Source organism: Lepidochelys olivacea, assembly GCF_965140295.1.
Source record: "Lepidochelys olivacea isolate rLepOli2 genome assembly, chromosome: 11".
Taxonomy (NCBI): domain Eukaryota; kingdom Metazoa; phylum Chordata; order Testudines; family Cheloniidae; genus Lepidochelys; species Lepidochelys olivacea.
The window spans coordinates 63,809,722-63,837,165 of record NC_140421.1 but is presented as its reverse complement, the minus strand read 5'-3'; the positions used below and the strand labels follow the sequence as shown (position 1 = coordinate 63,837,165).

The following is a 27,444-nucleotide window of genomic DNA, read 5'->3' as shown; positions in this document are numbered from 1 at the left end:
TGGCCTTGCAGATGGAGGAAGTAAAGGGACAATCTTCTGAAAGAGCACAGAATTTCAGGGAGGAAAAAAAAACCTGAACTTCTTAGTTTTATTGGCGACCAGAAGTCAAAACACTCAAAGTCTTCCCATAATAATTTTTTTCAGTCAAGCCCACAATCTGAAGTGGAGAGGAAAAAGGAAAGCTCCCAGACAATTGTGAAATCAAGTCACTGTAGTGTACATCACAACCATAGTAACTACAAAATTACTAAGAGATTTAATCCTGAAATCAGAAGCAAATACACAATTTAGCAAAAAAAGCTTTCTTCCCATTCCTTTACTTCTTGGAAAATAAAATTCATTCACCAAGTGCCTCAGCTTCTCAAATTACTGGATCACCCTGCTCAGCTAAAGTGGCATGGAACTAAAGTAGGTTTCTGATCACGCTTCATTATTCTACAACACTTTCATTTATGAGCATCTTCCTCACAATGGCTGTAGTCTGAAAGCCAAGCAAACCGTAATCTCTGCAAACACCAGTGCTGCTGTTCCATGCATCTCTTCCTGCCCCACCCCAGGGCAGATCACATGACTTCTAAAAGCAACCATCCTTTACTGGCTCACACCCGTAGTTTGCCCACCTCTAATCTAGTCTCTATCGATAAAATTAAAATAATGCAGTGTATTACGTACGAATTTTCATAGTAGGCCATCTGATTATGGGGAGGTTGTGGGGTTTCTTAACTTCAGTTTAAACAGTGAAGTGAAAATGCAACAATAACTTCCCTCAGTAAAAATTTTATATGCTTAAAATATGAGGCTTAGGCTTTTATGAAAGTTACTAGAGGACTTTTCAAATTTCTTTTTAAAGGTCACTTCAGGCACCAATCCAAATTCTCCCTTCATAGTTGTTTTGATTGTTGGTAGCCTAACTGCTCAGCCTTTAACATTTTGTTTTCTAAGAGGTTAGATAAAAATGTCATTTTTAGTTTAAAATTTTTTTTAATTTAGTACGGGCTGCTCAATTTCAACAGTGTAAAGGGTTTACTCCTGACATGCTCTTGTCACAACTGATACTGAGCCAGATTATCTATAATGTTGCACAAAAACAGTAAAAGAGTCTTATAAGAATTCCAGCAGTGGAAGGCAGCTCTGTACATCAGTATGTTTCATTAACAACTCAACAGAATTTCATTAGGCTCAAATTGGGATTTTTTTATCTAAAAATCCTAAATTTGTATCAATCCACACTCATGATCTTATCAATTTTAGTATTCTTGCTTTACTATATGCTTGAATTTATGCTAGTAGAGTTCTCTGAGCACAGCCATCACCTTCTTTCTGATGTGGGTTTTCAGTTTATCTTCCTTACGGACACTGGAAATAGGGTTTTATTTCCCTTTGTAGATCTATTTCTATACAATATTTTTTAAAATTCTCAGTTCCATCTGTATGGATAAGGAATAAAATAATGAAAAAAAAAGTTACCCCAGAACCATAAAGAGAAATATAGCTGTAGTTAGAGTTCTAAGGCGAGTGATGTGTATCCGAGATCTCAGAGCCAATTTCACACTAATGTTCTGCCCCACACTCCCAGCCCCACTTCCCTGTTCTTCCCAGCTCCTAAATGAAGTGCTGTCAAAGGCCTGAAGTTAGCTCCCACACCCAGTAGCAAAAAGCCTCATGGTCCCCACCCACTTCCCATCAGCCAGCTTTTTCAGCATGAAACCACTGCAGGCTCTAAGCAGGCTCTGTGATATCCATGGACGCTTACACACTCTTAGCCACCTTCCCCCTGCTGCTTCTGGATGTGAGACCTGGGCAGGGAGAAGCAAGACAAAAGCCACCTAAACAAGGCAAAAAAGGAAAGGGGCTCTCAGTGTGAGGGAGTCACGGTGGGAGGCAGACCTGAAATGTTATTTTAAAAGCTCCTCCTACTTTAAATTTTGAAGTTTATTCCACTGATTTTTCTCTTCCCATTCTTATGCACTTTTCTGCTGCTATCCGCGTCCTCCCCCCACCCCCTTTCTGCAGCAGGGTCAATACTTTACAGTAACAAAAAATTTTAAGTAAGCCTATGACGGGTCTATCAGTCTGTCTTAAAAAAAAATCAAAAGGAGTAAGTCCTATTTAAGATGAGAGGAATTACAATTCTGAGTGAGATAATAAACAGAGCTCACACAATATCTGGACAAAGCAGAGTTGAAATTTAATCCTGAATTTCCCTTACTTTGTAAGTTTTATCAAACCAAGCTACTGTTGTATGCTCTTATTGTTGCATATTTTATCTAGCATTTCCAAAGTTACATGAAAAGCACTCTTCCTTGGAATTTTTATAGCCAGAAAAGAGTTCCACATAGCATGATCCACAGGGCAGTAGAGCTAGTATAATAAATTAATAAAATAAGTTGCCTTTCCATATGAACTACACTTGGCTTTTTATGAACTGGAACTGTAGATACAAGCCACAGACAGATTAACATATCACATAAGATTCCCTGTTTACGGAATTATTTGCAGAATTTAATGGAGGAAAAATGGAGAGGAGAACGAAAGCTGCTTTGGTTACTAGTATCATCTAAGCATGGAAGAAATAAAATGGGTACACAACACTGGCCTTTTTCTTCTTTGTGGTCAACTACCACGTGGATACAGTACATTCATGGGGAAGACATTTCAATCCACCCCCTCACTTCCACCTACCCAATGGGAACTCATCAAGTTGACCTCTGATCAGGTGTCGACTACAATAGACCCTCAGAGTTAGGAATACCTTGGAAATGGAGGTTATTCGTAACTGACACGTTTAACTCTGAACAAAACATTATGGTGTTTTTTCAAAAGATTACAACTGAACATTTGACTTAATAGAGCTTTGAAACTTTACTGTTCAGAAGAAAAATGTTGCTTTCCCTTTTTATCCCCAGTAGTTCACGTTTAACACAGTACTATACTGTATCTGCTGCTGCCTAATTGTGTACTTCCAGGTCCAAATGAGGTGTGTGGTTGATTGGTCAGTTCGTAACTCTGGTGTCCGTAACATTGAGGTTCTACTGTACCTAACACCAGGAAGATGCATTTTAGGTAGTATAGGGCATCAAGAATTGAGCCAACGTGCTGCAGGTGTGTGTGAACATGTTACACCATCTGTAATTCTGGGAAAAATAGAAGATCACAAGAGGGAGAGATTAAAGAGAAGAGCAAGAAGATCATAAGGATAAAACCCAGAATGCAAACAGGACAGCAAACCTGAATAGCACAAAATGGACAAGACAAAAAACAAAAACAAAAGAGATTGCGATTGTGTCAAGCAAAGCTTGTCTTCCATTAGCAACTTCATCTTTTACCTCAGCAGACAACTGAATGCACCAGTTCTTTCACTACTGATCTTCACACACAATGAGCCACAAAATAAGACACAATATAAGCTGGTCAAGCCTTTGATGCCAGCAGTTGCCAGCATGGGGAAAAATTGACTCCTTGCATCAAAGGATATTTTTTATTGAGCTTGCAAACAATTTTACTAAGATCAAAAACAGCAAAACACCCACACGCTTTAGGCTGACATGTTACGCTAGAAAATGGAATAGTGCTTAGAAATTTGAAATGAAGATTTGCGAATAGACCATAGTTAGTCAATGTATTATTGCACTGTATATTCATCACTGAATAGATAACGAAGAAAAAACAGGAAGAGTCTTCCCAGATTATGCCTTCCTCTAGCTAGGGAACTGTTTCTGCACTCCTCTGGAGAGCCTTCATCTTTTGAATGGGCCTTTGACTAGTTAGATAAATTATGCTAATGCTGACAAAGGGGAAGAAAATAGGAGGACAGGTTTGTCAAAGCAAGAACCAAGTACTGTGCTGTATTCCAGTAGTAAGGTTCTCATCCTAAACAGATAGACTTCACTTCTCTCTCCCCTGCACTATGTTTTTTCCATTCTTTGTTAGCCCTGATCTTCATCTTAACCTGAAGTGGTTATTTCATCCCACCTGGTGCCTCTCTGATCTTGCCTGGTTCTCTTCCCCATTCCTGGTTATCCCAGTTGTTAGTTCAACCCAGTGCTGGTTATCTCAGATCTACTTCTCATTTCTCTTCCTTTTCTGTTCAGCTTTCTCTCTTCCCCATATATATCCTCCAAAAGTGCTTTTAAGAAGTTAGCACTGACTTGTTTGGAATTCAGATTTGATACATGTAGCATTTCTCACATGGATTTGATTCATGTAATGCAAGTAGTGCTATTAACGATCCTCGCTGGGACAGTGCGCCATACTGTCCTCCCTAGGAGTACACAAATCGATTGATCTCAGATCAGGACTGTAAGCCATCAGCCTGCAATAAATACAGAAACTTCTTTTTAAATGACTAAATTTAATGAGTATTCATATTGAAGTCCAATGATCCACACCACCGACCACGCTCCATTGCTAACAGGTTAACAGTGCTAAGTCTCAGCTGTTAGCTGTCAAGTTCCTGTTGCCACTGAAACATTCAATTTCAGCAAAATAAAGGCAAGAGTGTTAAAGTGTGGATTTAAAGTGTAATCCCTGCTTTACTGTCATCGTCCCGCCAAACAGCACTTCAGAGAGAATTCTGTTCAAGCCAGAAATCGAGCAAGATGTCTCTATTGTCACTTTCAGACACTAGTGTTACCTGTCAGCTCTGTGTTCTTGGGGAACAAGGTCACAGTATCCAGCCTGTCTGATTCATGAAGCTTCCCCCACCCCACCCCACCCCACGCCTCTGCTTGAACCAAAGCTGATCAGAAGAAAGACTTACAAAAAGCAATGAAAAGGCAGTGGGAGCCACACCTAAACCCCTCCGGACAAGGGTGACAAGGGAACTCCCCTAGCCTCATTTGCACTGAAGATGGGACAGGGAGGCATCCCTATTAGCATACAGAATGGAGAACAGAGATTCCAAGGCAAGAACCGCACTGAACTATGGGACCAGGAAAGCACTGCATGATGGGGGACCTCTGCTCCAGATGTTAATGAACCCATACCTGCACACACCCAGCTCAGTAGTTATCAGACCAATTCTAGTAATAAATCCTTTTTTGGTATCCAAAATACTGAAGCTGCCTAATTGCATTGTGAGCTCCCTGGAAGGACCACCACCCACAGCCAGGAGTGATCAGCTCCTATTGTCTAGCCTGAACAAAATAACTTTGGTATACTCCCTTGAGCCATCACTTGACCCATAAACAAATCTAGTATTCTCCCTGAACCGTTGTTCTTTCCCTACAAAAACCCCTGCCCATGCTCAAGTAAGTGTTCTAATGCCTATATCCAACATCTGCATCAGTTCCACTGGAACTTCACCTTCTCCTGACTGATCATGCTGGGGGCTCTGCGTGCATCCAGCACTCCGGACCACCACCACCTGGGAACCCCGATCAATTCAAGCTTCACAGAGTGGTGAGAACTCAGCTCTCTTGCTCTCTATAGGTATAGCCTTCTGACCCTGACTTGTGTGATCAGTTATAGTTTTCTAAACTTGACTTTTAGAATCAAATTTAAGTTAGATTTAAATATTATAACTGTTTGTTTGGCTCCCCTCGTATGGTTATTACTTGGCAACAAATAACTTTCAGGGTTAAGCTGGTTGCTGCTCTCTCCCCCGTACTCCATGTGGCTGGTTTTTGGCTTCCTCATTCACTCTGCAGCAACACTCCTCGTACCTAAGCTAAAGATCCCTGCAACACCCAAAAATCCTGTGGCGTTTGCTCATCAAGTGGGTTACTACCAGAACAATTGTGACATGAAAGTGGGGATAGGGACGTGCTGAACCTGGGACACATGAAGGTGGCAGCTTAGAAGTGCTGCTCGACCCGGCCTGCTCAGGTGAGCTCTATTCCAGTGCAGTGCCATGGCATGAGGGTGACAGCTTGGAGGTGCTCTTTGACCCAGCCTACCATCCAGGGACATATAAGGGTCAGCTTGGGAGTGCTGATTACCCCGGTCCTCTCAAACGCGGTGTGTGCGTGTGTGAGAGTGCGTATGTCAGAGATTCTGGGGCTGGAAGAACCCAGCCCTGGGGAACCTCGGTGCTGCAGGATTGCTCCATTGGGAGGGAACTTGTACAAAGGAGAAGTAGTACTCCGTGTGATAACACAACTGACACAAGCCGTATATTGATAGAATTACAGAACACCCCCCTCCAGCCCCGAAGAGTAACCCTAATAAATGAGTGTACACCAAAATAACGGGCAAAGCTGGTAACACTAGCTGCCTGCTGCGTAATCAGTAAGTGAATGTGCTCCAAAAACCTTGAGAATAACTGACAGAAAAAAATTGTTGGGATGACCATTACTTCTGTCCCTTGAATTGTTTTAATCATTAGAGAAAGGCAAACTGGCTAATAAGTTCCAACCCAGCAGTTACTAGTACAACTGGAAGCATCCTCAATCACCACATCACTCCTTTCATAAAACCCTTTTCATGTAAGGCCTTAAATTGCTGGGGCAAACCAACCAATATTAGGAATGCTGTAATAGTCAAAAGTATGGAACTTGTGTAGTTATAGTGGATGCTTGTATGTCTTGAGTGCCAAGAGACAAAGCTAGCATCTTTCAACGTCTTGATAAATACAGGTATCTAGTACACAACAGGTACAGTTAAAGCTTGTCATTTTATAGACTTAAATTATACCGATACCTGCACAATCTGAACCTTTATGAGAAACCCTCCTTCATAACGCTCATTTTGAAAATCTTGCATATTGACAGTCCTTCATGGTGTGACGTGAACCACTTCAAGATATTACTGTAACTACTGAAGTCACATTTTAAAGTTACTCACTCATTTCAGAATGCTTTAAAAAATACAGTTGTAGTGGTGGCCCACAGTACATCTATTTGCATGACTGTCATTCCAAATTTACCTGGGACAATTCAGTTTTGTTTTGCAGCCTCATGAACAGGAACCAAATATATTCAAGACACACAATAATATTAATAGATATAGGAAACAGTCAGTGATTTATTGTAATGAAGACTAACTTACCAAAGGCAACATAAAAAATGAATTAAGAGCAATGTTGTGTGAATAACTATGCCTCTGAAAGTCTCTTATAACATGTCTAATTTGTGCTCATCACAAATTCTAGAATTATGTCCAACCTCAAGATCAAAATTTCCACAACCCCAAAGCCAATCTGTGTTAAATAGCTAATATGTTATCCTTTGATTATACAGGACTGTCATAATAGTCTGCAAACCCAGAAAATTATATGCTTCCCTTCTCCAAGGCCAATTCTGACATTGGGATGAACTCACACTTAAGCTTACCATAGCTATTCAGCACTGGATCAAAACTGAAGTGATTACATAGTTGAGAGATTCAGACAAACACAGCCCTTATTTCTGAGCAGCTTTATTTAGTTTAGGCATTTTTGCTCAGATTACTAGAATCTTTATTAGAGAATTTAGGCCACCCACTCCCACCCAAAAAGAATTAGGAGAGAAATAGTTCATAGATTCCATAACAGTTTCTTTCAAGATTAGAATTTTCCTTTTCCTAAACTGTAAATGTGACTTTTCCCATTGCCACATTACACAGCTGTCTCAGAGGAAATCTGGAAAGTTGGCTGTTCTATTTAGTTTCATTTCTATAAAAACAGCTATGCCATATGGTCCTGTGTGCAGAACCATGGATGTTAAAACGTCCTATTTCTGACAGTTTTCTCACACTCCTCTGCAACCAGTTTCTAAATGACTGCCAAAAATGTGTCCCTAAAATTCAGGAACAAGAATGGAAGACCAATGTTAAATGTTATTGCAGGAATCCTACACACCAGGTGGCAAAACATGCTGTCACTTTCAAACTGTGTGTATTTTGCATAGTGGTGGTCGTTATAATCATGAAATGGGATGGCAAAGCTTTCTTATACAAGTCAGAAGTTAAAGATGCCAAGCAGAAAGTCATGAAATGTGAAAGACTGAGTGTAATAGCATTTGAATTGAAGTTCACACACACACACAGCAGCACCAGTAAGACATCAGGTGATGTCTAAACAATTCCCACCACAGCATGACCCTGTCAGTTCTTCCTCAGTGGTAGGTGCAGCTGAGAGATTAGAAATTAAACTGATAAGAACAGATTTAATAATTTTATTTAGATGATGTTAAAATAAAAAAATGGTACAGAGTTTAGGCATAGAAGTTTCCGGTTATCAGGGAATAAGGTACAGATTATCAAGGGGTACAAAACTCAGTTTAGGATCGGATGGCGTAAGGAATACATAATCTGCAATATCCCCAATTGGGGGTAAAAGGTTAACGGATCAAAGTACAGACATTGAGATATGAGGGTATGTTGTTCATATAATTGCTATGTTCAGGTGTGGAGTATAATGAGTGGATACGATGAGGAGGATGGATTTACCCTCATTTGGTGAGATTTACTGTTCAGTGAGTTTATGGTTCCAGTTCATATGATCCAATGGAAAAAGTCTCTCAGTCCCTTTCTCATAATTGATGCACGATGTCATTCCGGCTCACACCTCCTGGTACTGTCAGTGGCCAGTGATGTATTCGATGGAGATGTCCCTGGACCATTGGATGGTGTCTGAGACCATGAAGCGCCCCATGAGCCGTGCGTAGCGTCGACCGATCCCACAGGTCCGCAGCACACGCTCATTGCAGGGGTCCCAGGCACCCAGGGCTCGGATGATCAGGGAATCCATCTGCACCTTGTAGCCCTTCGCTCTCAGGGTGTCGGCCAGGAAGGTGTATTTTTTCAGCTTACGAGCTCGGGCTTCGCGGAAGCCCGGGGTCCTGTTCTCAAAGGAGACCGTGACGTCGACGAGGATGATCTTTTTCTGGGCCTCGTCGGTGACTACCACGTCAGGTGGCAACTGGCTGTCAGTACCGGGGATGGTGCAGTTCACAGCGACCTCCCCCAGGCACAGTGCGATGGCTTTCACCAGGCGGTTCTGGATGGCATTGTGGAGCAGCTGCCAGGCTCTGGAGTGAGGCTTGCAGCTGCACAGGACATGGGGCAGGGTCTCGGAGTAGCCGCACTTCCTGCGACGCTTGTCTCACTACAGAATTATGTTCACAAGCACACCCAAGTTTGCTGTTCAGATTACAGTTAAACATCTGGTATCCTTGAGCCAATGGGGAAGTAAGTGTAGAACCACAAGAGCTATGTGAAAATGGACTTTCAGTGCAACGTGACTACTGCTGTAATTTAGCTCCCTGTGGGGCTAGTTTATAAATTGTCCTTGTCTCCCAGGGTGGTGTCACATTACACACAACCTTTGTAATTTATAATCCCCTTACCCTCCAACTCTCTTCCTCCTCCTTTCAGCTAAACAGATATTGGGAATGCAGCAACTACTGTCAGCTCCACAAAAGTTTATGAAGTCAGTTATGACTCCAAAGTTAAAGGGCTATCATCAATGTAAAAAACACTTACACCTGAAAGTGTTTTACTTACTGATATTACCACTAGCAGCTAAAATTTAAAGAAAAACTCTTCGGAGATTGCTTGTCTACAGCCAGCTTCACTGTTTTCTCTGTTGAGTTAGCCTCTCCAGCTTTGGTGGGGCTTCCACACACAGTCTAGGAGGAAAATCTTGTGAAACCACACATTTGACAGTGAATTCCAGGTTAAACTGTAGAACTTTTAAACTTTTTTTAAGACACTGACCAGACTGCAAACAAACAACATCCCTCTAAGCTTGTCAGCAGTTTTCCATTCTAAGCCTTATTTCTGATCCCCCCCAACTTCCTTAAGAAAAGTTCTTTGACCTGAAATTTTGCATGTTTAGTTTCAAGCCAAAAATAAATTGTTCTAGCAAACGAAGAAAACCCAGTAATCTGTGAGAATTATAAAATTTAGAAAAACCCAAAGAATCTTTGTTTCAGCTTCCTCATGATCTACAGAAGACCATCTAGGGGAGCGGTGCAACACTAAAGAAAATTAAGACACGGATTACAGCACAGATCTTCACAGTGCCTCAAAAGCAGTAACACGCCCAAACGAGAAACCGATTCGGTCTTTATCTACCCAAGGGGCAGAAGATGGTATGCTGCATCTAGTCGCCCTGGCAGACCCCTTGCAGCCTGCCCATCGATACTGCACAGAGGTGGGTCTCCACGGGCACCCATCCCAAAGAAAGCGGGGGGGGGGCTCCAATAGGGGAGAGATACATTAGGTACCAACGTCTCCCCCTCCCACCCCAGCGATGGGGGCTCCCTCCCGGACTAGGATGAAGCAAGGTCCATCACACCGCAAGAGAACCCCCCCCCCCGCCATCAGAAGGGCGCAGCCACATGCAGCCCCCCGCGAGCAGAGACACCCCCTCGCCCTGCCCGGTGCCGCTCCACATCCCCCGGCCCGGCCCCCCCCGGCGCTGTGCTCCGCTCCGCCCCCCCCCGGGCCGCCCGCGCCGCCGCTCACCATCCGGGAACTCCCGGTCGCTGATGTGCTGCAGGTGGGGGCCGCCCCCATGATCCGAGTCCCCCGCCTCGGCCTCCGCCGCGGCCGCCGCTACCTGATAAGCGTCCGCCCGGCGCTCGGGGCCCGGCGCGGCCCCGCCGCCGCGGGCCCGGCTGAGCTTGGGGCTGGCGTCCGGCGACACGCAGCAGGTGACGGTATTCCCCATGGGGCCCGGCCGGAGCCCCCCGGCCCCGCTACGCGGCTCCCAGGCGGGCGCCGCGCCGCATCCCGCCACGCACCCGGCCGCTGCCTCAGCTACGGCTCATGGAGCGCGAGCGCCGGAGCCGCCGCCGCCGCCTTCCCAGGAGCCCCGGAGAAACGCCCCGCCCGTCACATGATGCCGGGCGGCCAATCCGAGGGCAAGAAGGGGCTGGGGCCCGCCGTGTCGCGTGATCCGGGACGCCGCTGCTCCTCCCCCTCCCGTCCTCGCCCCGCCCCCCTCAGCCCCTCCCGTCCCTGCTCCTGCTCCTGCTGCCCCTCCCGCACACGCCCGCCTGCAGAGCGCGGGGGGGGGCCGGGGCCGGGGCCGCTGCGGGCTGGCGCCTGCGCTGTGCCGGCCGGGGCCGGGGCCGGGGCGGGGCCCGCCTCTGCTGCCCGTGCCAGAGCCCAGCACGCCGGGCTAATCCCCGCAGCCTCCAGGGAAAGGCCCTGGGCCGGAGCCAGCCCGCGTGGGGGTGAAAGGTGCAGCAGAGGGGACTGACTCGGGCCGGTCCACAGGGTTCCCGTACGGCCCCCTGAGGCGGGGCAAGCGTTACAACTCATTGTTCTGCCGACGGGAGCCCTAGTGTGGACGGGAGCCGAGGTGACTTCCGCCAAAGGAGCCCAGTTTACGCCGTCTAGCCTCAGCCAGACTTAAAAGCTGTTCAGCTCATCCAGTTTTAATAGTTCCCTAGGGGCCATAAGCGCCTATATTGCACAGACACCCCTTGTGCTGCTCTCCCCTTCTCCCCACAGGGTAGAGGTTTCAGAGGAGGCAGGAAGTAGCATGCAGAGGCCCCAATCAGGGACTGGGGTTCCCTTCCCGGACGCAGTGTCCATGCACAACCCCGCAAGGATGGTCCTACCGAGTTTCAAATCTACGTTCATTGTATGGAAAAATCTATATGTTTAAAATCTTTTGAGTTTTAAACATTTTTAGTGGCAATTCATGTATTTATCCCTCAACCTCCAAACCAGGAACCTTAATTATCGTAAGTCCAACTGCATGGGAATCAGAAGAAGAGGGCTCTAAATTCATCTAAAGTCACAATTTTGACATTGTAAGATAAGGTCTACCAAGCTGCTTGGGCTAGAAACAAGTGTTGTATCCCAGTAGGGAAATGGGATTCCCATGAGAAAAATCTATATGCCTTATGGTGGTGGTTTGAGAGATAAGGAACCATAAATCCATCACCAGTTCAGGACTGAATATTTCCCATCCTACTTTTAAACCAGTGTGGTTTGGAGGAGAAAACTCCTACAGTTAATGAGGGGAAAAAACCCCACCCTTCCCCAATAAATGTTGGGGGTGGGGGGTTGTTTGTTTTTTTGTAAATAGCAGCTATCTGACAGCTGCTCAGAGGTTTGGAATGTTAGATTACACCCTAGGGAAAAGGTTTCAGAGTAACAGCCCTAGGGAAAATGGATTACTAGGCAAGATACCTCATGACACAGTCAAAGTTCATGATAAGTACAACCTATGCATGGCTCTGCAATGTATCACCACAAAAAAATGTATAACTCTAGATCCTGATAAGAATGAAACCACAAAAGATTGAAGAGAATAAGATTTTTGCAGGAATATATTGAAATAAAGGACCCTAGAACACAGGCATTTATCCAAAAATTAGTGGAATTGATATCCGTTTTGTAGTAATAATCGTAACTGAAGGTGCATCTTGCATATATGAACATATACTTTTAGAAACAAGATATCCACCTTATGAAGAGAAGAAGTTATAAATGCTATATGACTAGAGTCCAGCTGAGTTAATAGTGTTATAAATACAGGAACCTATTGATTTATATAGTCCTAGTCTTACATGTGGGCTAAACCCTTATACTGATAAATTATGTTTTTCACCTGCATGCTAGTTCTGCTAAACTTTAGTACCACCTATGTCCATGTAACATGTTGTTAAAGTCTAAAGGCATGTTACCCTAGAGAAATATGTCATTTAATACAAGAGTGGTTTGGACTAGACCAGCAGTTCTCAAACGGTGGGACGGGACCCGAAAGTGAGTCGCAACCCCCCTTTGAATGGGGTTGCCAGGGCTGGCTTAGACTTGCTGGGGCATGGGGCTGAAGCCCAAGCCCCAGTGCCCAAGGCTGAAGCCAAAGCCTGAGGGTTTCAGCCCAGGGTGGCACGGCAGGGCTCAGGTTGCAGGCCCCCTGACTACAGGCTGAAGCCCTTGAAATTCAGCTTTGGCCCCCATGCCTGGAGTGGTGAGGCTTGGGCTCCCCCTTCTCCCCCCGGGGCAGTGGGTCTTGGGCAGAGGCCCTGCCTGCCTCAGTACAAGCAAAAAATTGGGGGGAATGACCCTGCCCGCCTCCCCCTATGCATCTCCCCTGGGCTTGGGTGGGCTCAGGCTTTGGTCCCCCCCTCCTGAGGTCATGAAGTCATTTTTGTTGTCAGAAGGGGATTGTGGCTCAATGAAGTTTGAGAACCCCTGGAGTAGCCTTTTAGGGCTTGTGTACACAAAACACTGAGGCTAGGTCTACACTACAGCTTATATTGGCATAATTTATGTCACTCAGGGGGGTGAATAGATCACCCTGCTTGGCGGACCACCTGAAACCTGCTCACAGACCCCTGGTTGAGAACCACTGATGTAGACAAATCCTAGCCCCCGAGTAACCCCTATGTTTCAATGTGGTCTTAAAAGGCACTTTGCCAAGACTGAGGTTTGGGGATGCAAAAAATCTGTTGCAGGTTAAAACACAGACAACTGAATGAGAGAGATGAGGAACAGTGGTTAACCAAAAAGAAAAGGAGTACTTGTGGCACCTTAGAGACTAACCAATTTATTTGAGCATGAGCTTTCGTAAGCTACAGCTCACTTCATCGGATGCATACTGTGGAAACTGCAGAAGACATTATATACACAGAGACCATGAAACAATACCTCCTCCCACCCCACTCTCCTGCTGGTAATAGCTTATCTAAAGTTGTCATCAAGTTGGGCCATTTCCAGCACAAATCCAGGTTCTCTCACCCTCCAACCCCCCCCCCCCCACACACAAACTCACTCTCCTGCTGGTAATAGCCCATCCAAAGTGACCACTCTCTTTACAATGACAGGTTTCAGAGTAGCAGCCGTGTTAGTCTGTATTCGCAAAAAGAAAAGGAGGACTTGTGGCACCTTAGAGACTAACCAATTTATTGGGCTATCACCAGCAGGAGAGTGAATTTGTGTGGGGGGGTGGAGGGTGAGAAAACCTGGATTTGTGCTGGAAATCACTTTAGATAAGCTATTACCAGCAGGACAGTGGGGTGGGAATAGGTATTGTTTCATATTCTCTGTGTATATATAAAGCCTGCTGCAGTTTCCACGATATGCATCTGAGGAAGTGAGCTGTAGCTCACGAAAGCTTATGCTCTAATAAATTGGTTAGTCTCTAAGGTGCCACAAGTCCTCCTTTTCTCTTTACAATGTGTATGATAATCAAGGTGGGCCATTTCCAGCACAAATCCAGGTTTTCTCTGGAAATGGCCCACCTTGATTATCATACACATTGTAAAGAGAGTGGTCACTTTAGATAAGCTATTACCAGCAGGAGAGTGGGGTGGGAGGAGGTATTGTTTCATGGTCTCTGTGTATATAATGTCTTCTGCAGTTTCCACAGTATGCATCCGATGAAGTGAGCTGTAGCTCACGAAAGCTTATGCTCAAATAAATTGGTTAGTCTCTAAGGTGCCCCAAGTACTCCTTTTCTTTTTGCGAATACAGACTAACACGGCTGTTACTCTGAAAAGTGGTTAACCAGACTCCAACCCAGCTGATCATTAGGACTCACCCTATGATAGAGTACCAGTCATAAAAGGTAGATGGGAACTAGGGTGGATAAATCTGATTTTTTTTATTTAAATCGGATTTTTTTTTATAAAATGCTTTTTGAGGAAAAAAACCTATCTAAAGATAGTTTTAACTAAGATACATTATAGCTCAAAGATATCTCATCATGGAATAGGGATTATAAATTCTAATTCTGTACAGATTATTTAGGTTAATCTTTCTATGTACCCAATGGGACTCAGTGCTCAGTCTAGAAGATACCATCAGAGATGCTTAGTTTTGCAGTTCTCAGACTGTGGATTTGTGTCTCCAGAGGTAGCATGCCTGTTAACTGCAAAAAATGGTTTTAAATAAATAAATAAATAAATAGAGGGGAGAAATAACAGACCCTATTGTCCCTCTGCAAATTTGTGTACAGAGAGTCAATCCCTTACCTCTCTCTAAAAGTGCAAAGTTTCAAAAAGTTCAATGAACAGAAGAATGTTGGGGGCGGAATAGATCTGATAAGGAGAAGTCTGGAGATAAATGTGAGAAGCAAGGCACAGATGCTTGTTTTGTTAAAATATTATATGTTTGCTGTTGAAAACATAACATCATTGTTTTAGTTAAATACAACAATTTAAATGCCTGTCTGGTGACGTTCTCCTCCTAATACAGCATGGCAAGAAAATCCTCCAAATATTAATGATTAACCTGTTGAATTGGAGATCGTTCACCTCCCAATGACTTCATAAATATCTGCTTCAATTACCTTTGGTAAATGAAATAACCAAACAATCATTCATTTTCTGATATAGCTATAAAACTAATCTGAAAAGTTTTCAAAATAAATCACTTTAAAAATGTATAGTGTGTATCTTCTAAAAATGAAACCTACATCTATCTCTGAGTTGTGAAGAATCTGTATTAAGGTTATAACAACCAACAAGAATGTACTTTTATGTAGAAAACCATAATTAAATCAAGTCTTCCTGACTAGTGATTTAAATTATGATTGAAATCAAATCCACCATGATGGCCATAGGCACCGATTTCTGCTGGCGCCGGTGGGTGCTCGACCCCTTCCTCCCCCGCCCCCTGCCCAGTCCCCTCCCGCCCCTGCCCTGCCCCCATTCCAACCCCTTCCCCAAAGTCCCCGCCCTGGCCCCATCTCTTCCCCGCCTCCTCCCCTAAGCGCACTGCATTCCCACTTCTCCCCCCTCCCTCCTAGAGCTTGTTATACCGCTTAAAACAGCTGTTTCGTGGTGGCAAGTGCTGGTTGGAGAAGTGGGGACACGGTGCGCTCACGGGAGAAGGCTGGGGAAGGGGGGGCGCGGTGGGGAGCTTGGCTGCTGGTGGGTGCAGAGCACCCATAAATTTTTCTCCATGGGTGCTCCAGGACTGGAGCACCCATGGAGTCAGCGCCTATGATGGGAACCAGCATTGATGTGGGTCTTTTCTCCCACAGTTACTAGCAAGTGGAAGTGTATGATTTACACAACTCCCAGAGGCTGAAGTTTCTTGCTGGATTTTGAGCTTGATGCATCAGGCTGCAAAGGAGATTGATTAGGATAAACATATTCCTTCTGCAACAAGCTCTTTACAAAAGGAGCAGGATGCAAGAAGAAAAGAGACTAATCAGAAGTCAGTTTCTCTGAAAACTAATCAGAAGTCAGTTTCCCTTTACAGCCTTATTCATAAAGATCAAAGTCCAAAAGGAAACTCCAGCCCCTGGGAACCCCAAAACAGCAAACTGTGTCACATGTCAGTAACTCCAGGAGAAGAACACTTTTCCTAGTATCTAGTTTAACCCTTTCCTTCCACATTCCCCAAATATGGCCACACATTATACTTCCCATCCTATAAGAAGTCATATCCAGATCTTGTTATGTCCCTTTAGGTACAGAAATGGGGGGTCTTCAGTTTGTTCCCCAAGTTTATCAAGTTAACTCTTGGGGTATGTTTATACAGTGATAAAAACCCACGACACGGCTGAAGCTGGCCCAGGTCAGCTGGCTCGGGCTCATGGGACTCAGACTGTGGGGCTATAATATCGCAGTGTAGACATTCAGGCTCAGGCTGCAGCTTGGGCTCCGAGATCCCAGGATGGGGAAGAGTGAGCTGAGGCTCCAGCTCGAGTTGGATCGTCTACAATGCAGTTTTTTAGCCCTGCAGCCTAAGCCCTGTGAGCCCAAATCAGATGACCCACCCAAGCTTTGAGTCTTGGTGCTGAAAGTTTTTTATTGCAGTGTTATTTTGCCACTGGAGGCTTTGTTTCTTGATAAACCAGATCCTTCATATCATGAATCAAACTTCGTACTCTCTCCAGGACCAGGATATCCTTTTTTAATCAGTGTTTCCTTACTCAGGCCTGTGGAGAGAGACCATTATATCTTTGATTGAAACATTATTCCCTTATTTATGAAATTTAACACCCTATTGACTCCCTGCTAATAGCAATACACTGTATCTACTATCACAGTTTATTACCAGCCCTAGGTCTCTTTCTTCCACTGTCTTACTTATTTTGATTTTCTGCTTGATCTAAGTCGATACATCAGACAGTTCCCACTATAACAAAATCACTTTGGTCTACAAATATGGACATTGTTCCATATTTCACACAATAAACAGGGGGTTTGAATATGATCAATTCCAGCATAATGAATTCATGTGCTGCAAGCAGTTTACTCTATACATGAGATTTGAACCATTGTCGTGCTGCCTCAGAAAGCCTCCACCCCTTGACCCAAAGGAAAATTTCCATGGTTGCTGCTATTAGTAGACCTTTTATTCTCTGTCTGACAGTCGCTAGAGAGCAACTAGTCACCGACTCACACCCAACCAGTGCCACACCACTGTGCAGTCCAGTGGATTGGAGTCAATATTTTCTTGACTGTTTGTAGGAAAGAGGAATTCCCCATTACATACAGAATCCCCTTACTACACTGTTTATCCTGTCTGGGCCCACAGCATATATAGGACAATTGAAACTATAGTTTCACTAGAGTGCAAAGAAGTTTCACTAAAGTGCAAAGAAGTAGAGCTAAATCCTTAGCTGCGGGAAATAGCTAGGTTGAAGTGTGGCAGTTTACACCAGCTAAGGATCTGTGCTATAAAGGTCAATATAACTTTATTACAGATCAACAGTTATAATATACGACAGTGGGAGAGTTACTTACTAATTCTATTAATTAGGCAATTAAATCTATACTTATTATTTACAACATTTGTAGTGTGGGTTAGTGCTACATTGCTATGAGAACTGTACCTTTTGTAAGTTTAAATTCATACCACTAATGCTCAATTAACCTTTTGTGAATTACATTTTATCTTATCATTTGAACACACAACTCCACACTGCACAAGACTAATATAGATTCTTAGATTCCAAGGGCAGAAGGGACCACTGTGGTCATGTAGTCTGACAGTAGTCTGACCTTCTGTATGACACAAGCCACAGAACTTTCCCAAAATAGTTCTTTGTGAACTAGAGCATCTCTTTTAAAAAATAAACATCCAATCTTGATTTAAAAGTGGCCAGTGATGGGAATCTAAGGGGCAATTGAAACAAGAAGTGCATAAACCAAACTCCTGGATTCAAACACCCCTATATCCATAATTAGAGTAAACTTTTCAATTTGTAATCATATTTCAAACAAATTTCAACCACTCACTAAAGAAGAGAAGAATCATTGACCATTCTTTTCTTCTGAATGTGTAATGTGAACTTAAAAAGTGGTATTTACATTATTGTTCCCACGACACCATGTGATATTGTTAATATAAAAATGAATGCTTTATCAAGAATAGATCATGCTAGGTTGTTTTTTTTTTTTTTTTTAGAACATGCCATCCTATGGTTAGATATGCACTTCTCAGTATTTTATGGCCCCACAGAGAATATCTATTTGCTAGAGAACTAAACTGATCCAGTTGAGGTGATGACATAGGCAATACTGTGAATATCAGAGTCTGGTCATACAGCAGTGAAAACCAAGAGCAGGAATTCCATTAACTTAAGGGAGCAGGAGCAAGCCCTAAATCAGTGTTTTCCAAAGGGTAGGGCATACCAACTCTCCCTCCCAAGAGCCAAAGGGATGCAGACAGGCCTCTTAATTGTTCTCCAGAATCTCCACTTTCACAAAGGAAAAAAGTAAGTCTCTTGTTATTATGATTACAAAGAAAATCTTACCCAAGTGTAACCTATGCAGCCATGAATGTCTGAGTTTGCAGAGATCCTGACACAGTAGTTCAAAGGTGAGAAGTCCTGATGCATTTCAGTGAATGCTAACAATGATAGTTAATGTTGACAGTTAAAGTATGTCTCTGTCAAATTATGTAAGAAAGGAGAGCAAGTATATTGTGTAGATCTGCGCATTCTACTCTGACAGCTCATTTTGGATAGGGGTTTAACAACATAAGGTTGAAGGCAGTGTGATGGGTTTTGTTTTCCTGAAAGGGGGAATCAACTTTCAAAAGCCTGGAAATGCCACCCAAGGTCACCAGGGAAACTTCAAGCAGCCTCTGAATATTGTTCAGGATTCATAGGTGGACCTAGTTGTCATGTCACAATGACATTAGGAGGAGCAGCCTATATTCTAACAGGCTCTTTCTCTCTCTAACATCTATGATTCCTTTAAGCTATGAAAATATAATGGGACAAATTCATTCCTGGAGTAACTCCAAGGACGTCAAAGGAGTTATACCAGGGAGGAATTTGGCTCAGTGACTATTGTGCACAGCATTTAGGTGATAAGCATATCTTTGATATGCATCCTGCAAGTTATTATATAAAATAATTTGAAGGATGCCTATTAAATGAAGACTGTCAAGTTAGACAGACTAATATTAGAGCCAGCAGCTGTGGTTGTGCACACATGAGAGCATGTCATTCTGTCTTTTCATTGTGTCTGCCTGCTCCGTATATAGAATCAGGGAGGCCCTTGAAAAGAATCCTGCATCTCAGAGGAGTCTTTTACATTTTGAATCCCCACACTGTCCCTGGCGTGGTTAGCTCTCTCTGTTGATTTTTATATGTTTTCATGAACTCTCCCCCCCCACTTTATAAGCTCAGCAGTAATGTTCATAACCACATAATTAATGCTGTTTCCTTACACCCTTGCTTCACTGTGTAAAACCATTCTCTCCTGAGATCTGGGGGCGGGTGGGGAGAAATAGTCTTGTGGAGAGAAAAAAAGATACAGTAGCTGAAACCATAGTTACCGGAATTCTGGTCTCAATAATGGCTCCTGAAAAATGCCAAAAATTTAGGGTATATTTTTACCCAAACTAATTGCAGCAAGGAATTGAGATGCTCCTAAAAGCTATTTCACAACCAACAGGGGCTCTGATGCTTTCCCCAGTCCTTTCCCTCCTCTCCCTTTGTAGCAGCCCTTATTCCTGTAAAGGGAGAATGGCTCTTTGAAACATCTATGCTGTGCTTCCCGTTGCTAAGAGAGTCTCATCTTGCAAATTCTAACTGAGATCTTGACACTAAGGGGGCATCTTCACCCAGTGTTGGATATAGAATCCGCAACCTCTTTCCCAATGCACAACCTCCTCTCTCGCACATCCATAGGTGGATGCCACCAGTTTAGGAGTGCTCTTCCTTCATCTTCTCCCTTCTTAGAAAGTATTTCAGCTGTCACAGATGACTGTATTTCTGCTCTTCCTCTCAGGGCATTCTATGGATCTTTTGGACAGGAGCCAAGACAGAAACATAGCTACAGGAAGAGTGAATCAGCAGGCTGAATCTGTATAACCAACTGAAAACAAAAGCTCAGAGTTGGGTGTTTTCCTGTGGCATACAGTGGGCATTCTGGGAAAAGAAAATCTTCTGTTTGGAAAATCCACCACCAAGCAACAGGACAAGAATGTTGGCTGGAATGATTTTCTTCTGAAGCTGGCAAATAATGCAATGAAATTATAGCAGGCAGGATCACCATTTAAGTGAAAGAGCCCGAAGGAAAACAGTAGTTAACAGTGAAGTATGAATTTCGGACCTATTAAGACTTGATTTAACCATTCATCAGTGAGGGTGAGTGAAACACACACGCCTAGATTTTCAGTAACCACATAGGGATTTGCACTTTTCTATCACCTCCATGCTACTCTTGGCTACTGGTAAATATAGCCTAACTAAGGCTACCATCCCATGCTTGATAGCACAAAGGCAGACTGCTACGCCTCTGTCCTAGATTAAAATGAGCACCTTTGTTGTCTCAGCAGCAATCTAAAGTGCTATTATGGGCAATGTAAAGATTGCTGTATTGATATCCATAGTATGTCAAAACACAACCCTATACAGAGGTTTGGTTTGACTATCTCTGTTCTGATCCTACCTTCAGTTTGTCCTGAGTAGACTAATTTTGTGGGTAGCTAAGTAGTACAACGAAGTGCAGCTAGTAGAATCAACCACCTCTTTAAAATGCTTGCAAGGGAAATGGGATCTCTCTTCAACTCAGGAAAGCTTAAAGCCTAGTCAGCGATATTGTGTGTAAAGTGAGGCAGAGACCTGGCAGAACCTCTTCTATGACTTAGCATGCTGTAGCAGGAAAGAAGTTGATACTACAGGTCATGTTTAAAAGTTTCCTTTGCTGTGAGGAAGAGGCAAATCTTTTACAGCACTTTGGCCCTGGGGCAGTGGAATGTCGATGTGAAAGTTCTTCTGGAGGAATAATGTTGCAGGAGTAACCCTTTTATTGAGCCTGAGGAGTCAGGGCCGTTAGCGGTGGGCCACAGATGGAAAGAGCCCTCTAGCACCACCCACAATTGGGGAGGAGCTATAAACGAGCCTCAGAACAGCTTTGAGTTACTTGAGGATGTTATTATGTAGACTTGATTACAGCCTATCAGTGGTGTGAAGGGTTTAAAGTGCTTAGAGAAGAGAAAAGACATATAATTAATGCAGCAGGCACGGTATTTGATATTTGTGTTTGTAACCTAGGATTTTGGCTGTTTTAACTGGAAAACTTCACACAGGTTCAGGTTGCTTCGGGGGATGCTATTTTTTTTAAGGACTCTGCTCGTTTCTATAATTTCTTCTCCAATTACATAAGATAGCAGCTGTAAATAAAACTGCAAATCTGGGTGCCTAAAGTTTAAGCTTCTAAATCCGTATTCAGGCTCCTAAATAGAAGTGAAATGTGGCACAGAACTGCCCCAGCAGGCGCCATTGCGCCCGCGGGCACCGCGTTGGGGACCCCTGAGCTAGACCATCCCTGACAGGTGTATGTCTAACCTGCTCTTAAAAATCTCCACAGCCTCCGTAGGCAATTTATTCCAGTGCTTAACTACCCTGACAGTCAGGAAGTTTTTCCTAATGTCCAACCTAAACCTCCCTTGCTGCAATTTAAGCCCATTGCTTCTTGTCCTATCCTCAGAGGTTCAGAAAAACAATTTTTTCTATCTCCTCCTTGTGACAACCTTTTACATACTTGAAAACTGTTATCATGTCTCCTCTCAGTCTTCTCTTTTCCAGATTAAACAAACCGAGTTTTTTCAATCTTCCCGCATAGGTCATGTTTCCTAAACCTTTAATCGTTTTTTTCGCTCTTCTCTGGACTCTCTCCAATCTGTCTTATAAGCACTTCAGCCCTTTCTAAAAAGAAGGTACTCAGCACTTTCTAAAAAGAAGCCAAACTTTTATTTAGGAGCCTAATTTTAAGCACACAGGTTTGAAAGTGTTGTTAATTGGTCATCTAAATGATACTATAAGGTAAATAACATCAAGGCTCCACTGTGCTAAGCAGAGTATAGATACATAGGCCCATATCCTCAAAGGTATTTAGGTGCCTTGCCCCCAGATTTAGGTGCACTTTTGAAGATCTGGGCCATACTGAGAGACCATGAAGTGCTTATAAGACAAAACAAAAGTTGACAGAAAGGAAATATTATCCCTATGTTAGGTAAGGTACGGAGGCAGGGAGGAATCAAAGCCCAGATCCCCACAGAAATTTGGGCTGCTCACATCCATTAAAATTAATGTTTGCAGTGTACGTGTAGCCATGTTGCTCCCAGGATATTAGAGAGACAAGGTAGGTGAAGTAATATCTTTTATGGGACTAACTTCTGTTAGTGAGAGAGGACAAGCTCTCAAGTTTACAAAGAGCTGCCTAGGGCAGTAGAATGCATTACACCACCTCAGACCCTCAACGTTAGTTTTCCTAGCTCTTTCTGGAATGACCACAGGGCTGATCCTTGACCCCAGCAATCGTTATTTTGTTTGGGCATGGGGTATTTGATTCAGATCCTGGTGCTGTGAGAAGAAGATAATATTTTGGTACCAACTGGTAGCCGATCATGTTTAGCCTCACATCTTGAGATTCTCAAGTCTTTTATTACAAAGACTGTTTGCCGGTGGCGGCTGCTGTTGAGGGAAAAATGGTGAGAGTAGCACTGTAAACACATTCATGGTTTGTGATCTAAGTGACAGCACATGTCTAAGTATTGTAGCACATCAGGTTTGCATGAAACGCCTACTGTATCATGCTAATATCCAGTACATGTTGATTTGTCTTGTTTCTTGTTATCATGACTTAATTAAGCTTTCAGAGTAAGTTATCTTTCAAAATTGCAACACCTTTGAATCATAAGTTATATCACGCCATTAAAAGCAAAGCGTTTCTTCTGTAGCAAGGCATTTTCATAAAGGTGGAGATTATGTGTGACTAATTATCAAGGTGAGGTTTCAGGCACTTACATAATATTACTGAAGGAAACTATTCTGCAGAAGAATCCAAAATCACTTACATTTCGGTTCATACACAGCTCTGTTATTAAATTGTGCATCTGTGTATTTTTGTAGCTGAGTGTGTGAAGGAACACACAAATTGGATTCCTTTCCAATATCCAATAATTCTTTGCAGGAGTCTTACTGAACAGGCAGGACAAACTGCCACTTCTCTGTTCAGTTTCTGCAAAACTTAAGCTTTCATTTGAAACAAAGATTTTGGCCTCCCTGGTTTCAAAGATAGATCAAATTGAGGTTAATGCTATCTTCTTGTGTCTGCAGTCTGACAGATACAATGAGCCAAATTCATCCCAGGTGTTACTCCATTTTCTTCAACAGAGATTAATTTAGCTCAATGCCTCTGAAATGTAAACTGCCCATCCATCTTATTTGTGTGATAAAGTTGAAACCTAATGATGAATGTGTAAATGTAAAAATTGTTAATCATTTCACGGCTGAACATTTGAGCAGAACTGTCCAGTTGTTTGTGACTGTGTGTGGTTCTTAAGAAGAATAAGTCACTGTCTTTTCCTTGTCTATTTTCTTTGCTGACTAATCGTAGTTGTTTCATGAAATTTTCATAGCAAAGTATCTATGTATAAAATGTTCGTTTCAAAGATACTTTTCAATAATTCAGCAGAATGGAGCACAGAAGGGACTGATGTTCTTATACAGAAGAAAGAAATAAGCAGCATAAATAACTGGAAATCTTTACCCAAATGGTTGTTGCTAGTCTTTTGTTGAACAGAACTGTTTGGAATAAGCTACAGCTATTAGGGACTTGTGGACAACATGGGTTTTCACAAGCAAAGTGAAAAAAATCCAAATGTTTCTATTTATATCACATTTCCCCTTGGTAACTAGAGATTGCTTTTTTAGTGCAGTATTTTCTCCACATCACAAATCACTGCAAGCTACCATGTGCAGTCACACAATGTATGTAGTGGGTAGGATTTCACATTATGATCAAAGTAATTTCAACAGAAGCCAAGGATTTTAGTTATTAAGCAGGAAAGAGAAGATGTCAGTAACATATTTACAACTATTGCTTTAAAAATAAACCTTATTAACTTGTATCCATCTACCTGACTCTTTGATCTTCTGAATATTATTTGCACAATAACACTTAAAAGAAATTGTTAGATATCACTTAAGAAGCTTATATGCTTCTGAGCTGGCAGCGTTCACTGATAGTGAGATACAGACCCGGATGATCCCATCAAGTGGCCAACTGAGCGAAAGACCCCTCCACATTAATCACATAACAATGTATCTGAAGCAGTGTTTCTTGATTTAAACCTATTTCAGCTCATCCTACAGCAGACAAGTATCTATGTTACAAGTTTTTTAGAAAAAAACAGAGAGGGAAAGCTATCCTAGTAATGTACAAGTATCACAATGCTGTCACACAACAGATCCAGGTTCAAGGATGACTTCAGAACTGTGACTCCTCAAGTCAGCAGAGTTCAGCACTTGCATACCCCCCAAAAAAGTTGCATCTGTGTAATGTAGGGCATGAATTTAAACCAATGTAGTTAAACTGCTGCAAAAGGCTGCATGGATGCTCTTATTTTGGCATAAGGGGGTTTAAGTTGATCAGGAGCAGGGTTTAGCTAAATATAAGTAACCCACTCTTACGCAGAAATAAGAATGTCCACAGAGCCTTTTGCTCTGGTTAAAGTACATCAGCTTAAAAGCAGAGTCAAGTAATACTGATGCAACTTTCTTATTTAGCTAAGTCCTTAACATAAGAGAGATTAAGTATTTCAGCTCTCTGGCAAGTTCTCAAGATCAGTTCTCTGTCGGTACCTCCTGCCAGTTATTTTATTGTCCCTCACTGTGGTGGAAGCCATGTAGCTCTTCTCTGCTCCTGTAATACCCAAGATAAGATATCATGAGAGCTGATGAGTTTGGACAGAAAAAAAAATTGGTAAATAGCAGATTTAGAATGACTAAAGGGAAACTGTTGTAGAGAGGGCCAGATCTATAATCCATTTAAATCAATGAGAAAATGGTCATTCACTTTAGTGGGCCTTGGATCAGGAACCTAATCTGTACTGGCCTTCTAAGCAGATGGATGGACTCCACGAAGGGACTTCGGTGTTGCAGCATGGAGCATCGTAGCAAATGCTTTTAGGTACCTAGAAAAATCACAGGAACAACACTGCAACCCACAAAGCTAAGTCAGGCGCCTAGGCTCCCTATACAATGGATGGGGAGAGACAGGCCCCTAAGAATGCAAGCCACAAAAGCCAGCACGCTAAGAGAGGAACTGCCGAAGGGAGCCAAAGAGATATGCCAACAACAGGGGGGTGTACTAAGCCCCTCCCTTCTCGCAGAGATCGGCACCTAAATCCAGGCTGCAGGGAGGTGGCCTCGTTCAGCGAGTGATCCGTGAATGGGAACCAACTGTCTGGATCCAGACACCATAGGCCCTGCAGCCACTTGAGGGAATGAATTCGGTGCGAGAGGAGAAGACGGTGACCTATAGCTTTTAGTCTAGTGGTTAGAGCACTCACCTGGGATGTGGGAGACCCACATTCAATCCCCCTGGGTCAGCCAGAGGGGGAAGAAAGGATTTGTACAGGGGTCACCCCCATCTCAGGAGACTGCTCTAACCACTGAGCTATGGGACATTTTAACATGGGGCTTCTTCAGGCTCTCCTGCAAGAATGATTCTGTAGCGCAGGGCACCCTGGGTCCAGACCCCCTGCTCCAATCACTCTCATTATTTATCCATGGTGGAACAGCTTCAAATCCATCTTCTCTACTTGCAAAGGTGGGGGGGCGGGGGAGGACGAGGGATTGAACCTGGGTCTCCCACATCCCAGGTGAGTGCTCTGACCACTGAGCTGAAAGTTATAAAAGTTACCACCACCATCTCCTCCTCCTCTAGATTTTGAATGGAACCCAATCTGGTAGACATGATGCGAGGCCACCTGTGAGATCAGGCCCCACATGCTACTTAGGCAGATGAACACCTATTTTCCACCAGATTAATGGGATCCCATCCAGTAGGCATGATCAGCGGCCATCTACAAGATTGGGCCCTACACGCAACCTAAGGCAAATGCTTATCGTCCCCCAGTTCATGAATCACTCTGGGCCTTAGGAGATAGGTGCCCGGGCACCTAGAGGGTGGCAGCCACCCACCTGCTGCACGGTCTAAAACTCAGAGAGCTAGGGAACTTTCCGTGGAAATTTAGGTGCCAAATGAATTTAAGCAGGGTTAGGTGGCAGCCAAGCTGGAGTTTTGCAGATCAAAGTAGTGCTATGCATGGGGGTTTAGGTACCTAAGCTGCTTCATGGATTGTACCTTATGAGACTAATCTACTTCCTTCGGTTCAAGGGAAGTCAGTACCAAACAAAGACATTACCTGGGAAGAAGGTAGAAATCAAATAAGTAAGTTTTTATGTGACATAGAGCTGGCCTGGTATGGTATCCACTGAAGGTATTTAAGGATCCCTGACTTACTCATAGCGCTGTCTTGTTATCATGTCATTCCCCAAATGATCTCTGTTAAGATATAGATATTCAGGCCTGTCTGCAAAGGCCTGTACTCTAAGAATTTAGGTGTATTCTTATCACTTGGCTAGTGATAGAGGTATAAAAGAAAGAATCAAAATCACTGTCTGCTGGTGTAAGGGCCTTCTCTTACTGTGACAGTCTGAGGCCCTGTGCTTAGGCTAAGGCCTTTGGCTAAGCAGCAGAGGCAGCCATAAGCTGGGAAGCGAACGGTCACATCCTCACATTCCAAACTAGTCACATTGAAATAAGGTGCTATTGGGCTGTTAGGCACTATCAGGACAGGATTGTATTCCTATCACCTCCAGAGAAAGGGAAGTGCCTAGAAAATGTAAAAGGAAACTTAGTTTGATAGCATCCTGTCTGGCAAGAACTCACTTATCAATAGCTGGGATGTGAAATCCTCACTTCTGTATTGTTTTGTCATTATAGTTCCCACTTTGCTGTTGTTTGTCTGTATAATCTCTGTCTGGTTCTGTGATTGTTCCTGTCTGCTGTATAATTAATTTTGCTGGGTGTAAACTAATTGAGGTGGTGGGATATAATTGGTTACATAATCATGTTACAATATGTTAGGATTGGTTAGTTAAATTTCAGGAAAATGATTGGTTAAGGTATAGCTAAGTAGAACTCAAGTTTTACTATATAATCTGTAGTCAATGAGGAAGTGACTGGGGTGGGGGTGTGTGAGATGGGAACGGGGGTAAGAAAATTGGAATCATGTTTTGCTAAAGGGGGAAATGGGAACAGGGAATGGGAGTAAGGAAGTTGGAATCATGTT

At 43.3% G+C, this 27,444-nt stretch overlaps 1 protein-coding gene across 1 annotated transcript in view; it reads right to left on the bottom strand.

The window, feature by feature from the left end:
- The window catches only part of CCNYL1 (cyclin Y like 1), a 50,855-nt gene extending 40,106 nt beyond the window's left edge, over positions 1 to 10,749 (bottom strand). The window contains exon 1 of the mRNA XM_084643392.1: positions 10,390 to 10,749. Within this exon, the coding sequence (XP_084499518.1) occupies positions 10,390 to 10,594 (205 nt within the window). The 5' untranslated portion in view covers positions 10,595 to 10,749. The remainder of the gene's footprint in view (positions 1 to 10,389) is intronic.
- Positions 10,750 to 27,444: the final 16,695 nt, after the last annotated feature.